General features: G+C 65.1%; 1 protein-coding gene across 1 annotated transcript in view; it reads right to left on the bottom strand.

Annotated features, from left to right (window-relative positions):
- ABLIM2 (actin binding LIM protein family member 2) overlaps window positions 1-5,532 on the bottom strand; it is a 138,836-nt gene that overhangs the window by 46,100 nt on the left and 87,204 nt on the right. Inside the window, exons 10-13 of the mRNA XM_049632621.1 lie at window positions 5,149-5,263; window positions 3,058-3,090; window positions 1,744-1,903; window positions 1,121-1,257 (exon numbers count right to left, since the gene is read on the bottom strand). Coding sequence (XP_049488578.1) covers window positions 1,121-1,257; window positions 1,744-1,903; window positions 3,058-3,090; window positions 5,149-5,263 — 445 coding nt within the window. The remainder of the gene's footprint in view (window positions 1-1,120; window positions 1,258-1,743; window positions 1,904-3,057; window positions 3,091-5,148; window positions 5,264-5,532) is intronic.

Raw genomic sequence — 5,532 nt, 5'->3', positions numbered from 1 at the left:
CCCCCACACTCACCCACTCACATGCTTGAGACACACCCCACACGCATTCACCTTCACACTTACCTAGGCACACACCCATTTACACACATTCACACTCACACACTCACCTACATACCCACTCATCCAGATACACACACACACCCAGACACACACTCATTCACTCACCCATACACTCACACACACTCATACACTCATTCACTCACCCACACACACCCAGATGCACACTCATTCACACAGTCACTCCCCCATCCATCTACCCACACACTCATCCACACCCCCCCCAACACACACACACTGACTCATCCACTTTCCAGACACCCAGTGAGCGGGACGTTCCAAGGACACAGCAGGGAGTCAATGGAAAGGACTGCAGACGAATGAGTTGATTTTTCCACAAAGGCTGTGAAACTAAGAGCCGGAGTCCATGGACGTGGAAATGGCGCCATGCAGCAGCCGCCACGGAGGAAGCGGCTTGGAAAAATCCCTCACGAAGGCAGAGTGTGCGTGGAGCGTCCTGCGGCTTTGACACACCGAGGGCGGCGGCGGGCTTTCAAAGCTAAGGGACAGCAATACGCAGCCGGGCGCCAGGCAGGGAAGGAGGCGCGCTGGGGGGGGGGGGGAGCACCCCGCACCGGGCGTCCCCCTGCGGGGACGGGCCCGCCCCTGGCCTCTCGCCAATTTCCACGGGGCTGTCTTTGGGGCCACCAACCCAGCTGCGCGTGAAGAAAGCTGGCTCTTTTTGGCCGCTGACGCCGTCCTCACGGCTCGAAGCCCCTCAGACCCCAGGTGAGCCCGGGACTGACGGGCTTCTGGTCTCCAACACTCACGCTCCGTAACCTTCTTGCCGCCCGTGACCGAAACACCAGCTCGGTTCTGAGCGCTCGGTGCTGCCTGCGTGTTCCCGGATGGCCCCTCTGACCCGCGGGTTCACCAGCCGCCTCTGCCGTCCCCACCACCATGGGCGAGTTAAACGGACAGCTTCTCCCGTCACCCACCGGGAACCCCACGCCCGGCTCGTCGCTTTACCAGGTGTGTAAAGTAAGGCACGATTCGAAAGAGAGGGAGGGCAATAGGAAGCAGATCTTCATCCGGGGTCAGGGAAGCCGCGGGCGCCAAGTACCTGGACGGCTGTAGTGCTGGGGCGACCGCGAGGTCGGGGTGTAGCGCCCGAGGCTGACGGAGCCGGTGGAGCTGGGGCTGGAGGTCCGGCACTGCTTGTACGAACGGTCGTCCTGATCCCCCTGGGAGGGAGGCGGCCTGGTGAACGCAGGAGCTGAGGGCACTGCCCGCCCCGCCCGCCGCCCACCCTCCTCCTGGCATTCGCCCCCCAGACCCTCGGGGCTGACTCAACGTGGCCCCAGGGAGAAAGCCTCTGCACCTGCCAGGGCACATCTGGAGGGCCAGGTGGGGGCCCGACCTCACGCTGACACCACCCTGCCTTGGCCTGAGCCCGGTCCCTGTGCCCCCGGATCCCAGAGGGCAGGGTCCCCATCAGCCCCTCCTTGTGTCTGGGCTCCCCAAAAGGTGGTAGAGGGACCTGGCTGCACCTGTGCTCCTGCCCCACCCCCTCCCCGGCACCCGGGGTCCTGGCAACCACCAGGTCTCTGAGAACCTTGAGCTTCTGCATTCTTCACCCCCGCCCCCGCCTGCCCCACAACGGGGGCTCCCGGGCCTGGGAGGCACCACAGCACCCCTCCCAGGCCCGAAGGCTCGGTTGAATCGGACCCGCAAACACTGGCCCACAAGACTCCGTTCAAGCAGGACGGGCAACCGTTTGGAGCGGGCGGCAGGCGGCGTGAGATGACCCGGCAGCAGGGACGGGGGACGGCCAGGCTGCAGGGCACGAAGGCCGCAGTCGTGAGACGGCCCAGGATGCCGTGGTGCCGACGCCGCTGGCTGGGCCCTGAAGGCCGGCACGGGGACAAGCACGGGCGACGAGAGTGTGGGTCTGGCGCTCCCGGCTCTCGCCCTTTCTGGGCTTTACCTTCTGCCTCCTGAGGCTTGCCCTCCGACCGAACCCACTGAGCCGCCGTCCCCGAAGCCTGCCCGCACACCCGCCTCCAGGCTGTGCTCAGGCCGGCCCTCGTGCTGCGACCGCACCTGCCGGCCGGGCCCTGAGCCCGTGTGGCTCGTCCCCACCCACGGTGAGGGGCCCCCTCGCCCCAGGGGCGGCGGCATCTCTGGCCGTCCTCTGCTCAGCCCCTCGGGCCGGCTTCCAGCCCACGGGCGCTCTGTCTCCTCGCCTAGCCTGTCCGTGGGGCTCGCCGGCCACGTGTGGCTGTAGAAGGTCTACACGAGCTAACCACCGTCCCGGTGTCGCCGCGTTCCCGGACCCGAGGGTCCGACGCCAGTGCAGATGGAAGTCTGACTGACAGCTGTCCACGTCACTGGCTGAGGCTGGAAACAGGGACCCGGAGCCGCTCACTATAAATCTGACAGAGGAACGCTTTTGGAATATTCATCTGCGAGGGTCTGGCTGCCTCCTCGTCCCACTCAGAGGAGTGACATGGGCCCTGGGCCAACCCAGGCTCCCGGGGTTTTTCTCCAAAGAAAGCCGTGGGGCGCCTGGGTGGCTCAGGCGGCTGAGCATCTGGCTTCGGCTCGGGTCAGGATCTCACGGTCCGTGGGTTCGAGCCCCGCGTCGGGCTCTGTGCTGACGGCTCGGAGCCTGGAGCCTGCTTCGCATTCTGTGACTCCCCTCTCTCCCCCCCTGCCCTGCTCATGCTCTCTCTCTCTAAGATAAATAAACGTTAAAAAAAATTAAAAGAAAGCCATGACCCAGACCTCGAGAGAGCCACGTCCCACGTGTCTGTGACTACAGGGCCGACAGGTGCACAGGGGGCATGCAGATGAGACGTGATGAGACGTGATTATAAAAATAACCAACGCCGAGGACAGCACTTCAGGCCACCAAGGACCGTGGCCCCAGACCCCACGGTCAGGAGCCACAGAGGCCCTGCTGGGGGTGCCGTGGCGGTTATCTTTATAACCCGGGGGGGGGGGGGCACCATGAGAACAGGGGGGGGGGGGGGGGCGGGCCGGGGGGCAGGCGGTTACCTCTGTCGGCGTTGGCGAGAGTACCTGTGGGGACTGTGGACACAACAGAGTGGCCTGTTAGTGCCTTGGCACCAGGAGGTCACGTGGGGAAGAAGAAACAGCCCAGGGCACAGACACATCCTCACGACCAGACCCTCCTCCAAACGGGCAAGGAACCTACCACCAGACACGACCCAGGAGCCAAGACCTTTTTGGAGAAGTAGGGCCAATGGCACCCCAGGAAAGAGGTTCCCCAGGACACTTCTTTGAGTGCGCCCTACGCCCACTGCTCTCCCGTGAAGACGTATTTTCCTAGAGGGAGATGGTCAGGGCCCAGGGTGGCAACATCCTGTGAGTCCATCTGCCTCGGTCTTCTCCGGAAAGGAGACAAAAGGGGCCCAGAGAAGAGGAGGGTGATTCGGGGCCTCGGGGTTTGGGGTTTCTTTCTCCTCAGAATGGAAAGGGGCAAGTGTCTCCCAATCTCCCCATTTCACGGAAGGGGAGACTGAGGCTCAGAGAGGTGAAGCCAGATCTCTGAGCTTCCAGCCTGCTCTCCTTTCCCTGCTGGGTTCCCGCACTGGTGCTCAACTGCTGGACGGCTGCCATTCCAGAGAATTCCAGCCCTGAGGCCCAAGTCTGCTCAGCGCGGTGCCCTGAGCCTCCTGTGGCTTCCCAGTCCCCACCCCGTCATGTGCCCACAGAAGGGTCCCCGGGGAGACTGGCACCAAGCAGGCTCCCAGCCAGGGTGTGGCAGGGCCTGGAGAGGGGGGAGCCCTCAGGGGCCCCGAGCTGAGGGAGCGAGGGGGCTCTGACACCTCAGGACAATGGCAGACGCCGGCAGGGGGGCCACGGTGACCAGAGCTGGTGACCCCTGGTGACAGGGCTCTGCCTCTGTCAGCCGCACGGCCCTGGGCCAGCACGGCCCCTGAGCCTTGCGTCCTCATCTGTATCCTGGGACAGTCACTCCCAAGGTGCGGGGCCACGGGCCACGGGTACACAGGAAAGCCCGGTGTCCGTGCAGAGTGAGCAGGCCTGGGGGGAGTAGGGACCGTGACACTACGGCGTGACCGGTCCCTGAACAGAGGATTTCTGTGCCCCGGGCTGCCCTGCATCTGGCAGGAGAGCCTCAGTGTGAACACATCTGACCCGGGACCTCCCTTCCCACCCCCACCCCCACCCCCCCGCGGGTAGCACCCACGTTCGCATACAGTACGCCCCACTGGAGGGGTGCAGGGTCAGAGGCCACAGCGCGGACCGTGTGTGTGTCTGCTGACATTCATGTGACCCGTGGAAGCAGGACGGGCAGCGACCACACCCCGCACCCACAGGCGCGCGTGGCCCTTCCCAGCCCATCTGCGCGGGAAACCTCAGGCTCCAGCCAGCGAGGGCGGGGTGTCGCACGGCTGCCAGCGGGTGGACGGGGAACTCGAACCCGGCCCTCTGGACCTGGCTCCCCTTCGAGGCGGCGTGAAGGGCGGTTAAGGAAACAGCCAGAATGTGGTCTCTGGGGCAGAAAGGATCCTGTCTCGGCTGGGGCTCGCCACTTGGGGGACCACGGCCAAGGGCGTTGACCTCTCTGACCCTCTTCCGGCGCTGTCCATTGGAGCTTGGACCCGGTGCTGGATGCCAAAGCCCCGTGCAGAGCCCAGGTCCGTGACCGCTCCCTGCCCTGCCTCTTGACGGGGCTCATCGCCTGGTCCTCAGGTCCCAGGGGTCCCCTGCGGCAGAAGCCAGTCAGGAGGGGTGCCCGCTGGCCGCGGAGCAAGGGAAGTGGGGTCCGTCTCACCCTCCCACCTGCCTCCGTGGCTGCACCCGCCCCCGAGCATGGTGTCCCCGAGCCTCAGCCTCGCTCCCAGAGAAGCAAACAGGAAGGCCCCGGGGGAGATGTGCAAAGGTCCCGGGTTCTCCTCCTGCCCCCAGGGGAGGGCCCGTCTGGGTCGCCCACACACGAACAGCACACACGCTCAGGCCGACAGCCGGCCAAATGCTCTTCTCGTCTATCCCGGGCGCCCACAGCCACACGCAAGCCTCAACGCCACCGAAGACAAGGGAAAATCAGCAGGGGGCTGCACGTAAAGTGAAGCAGATTCACCACGGAGGGACACTGCCCACGGACACTAGGGAATCGGTCATTTGCGCCCCAAACAGGGGGTCGAACCAACACAAGGAAGTCCCGAGACTTAGGGGCAGGCCAGCCGCTGAGGACGGCGGCCAGGCCAGGAATGTTCTGGAGAGAGGAGAAGGACACGATTCACGCAGTAGGGGAATCGTCCCGAACCGAAGAAAAGGAGACTGTCGCTCGGTTCCCGGCGCTTTGCTACACTCGGGCACGTCTCCCGCGTTCCCTCCCGTTTCGGGGGGCTCCTCTCGACTCAGCCCTGCAGCCTGCTGCGCGTGGCCCGCGAGGCTAGGGGCAGCACCCGCTGCGGCCTCCCTCAAGGGGAGGCGCACAGGCCGTCAGAGGGGGCGGAAGCGGACGGGGCCCCTGCCGTGGGC

This window comes from Panthera uncia, chromosome B1, assembly GCF_023721935.1.
Source record: "Panthera uncia isolate 11264 chromosome B1, Puncia_PCG_1.0, whole genome shotgun sequence".
NCBI classification, from domain to species: Eukaryota; Metazoa; Chordata; class Mammalia; order Carnivora; family Felidae; genus Panthera; species Panthera uncia.
Note: the sequence above shows the minus strand (reverse complement) of the source record. Positions and strands in the feature narration are given on the sequence as shown.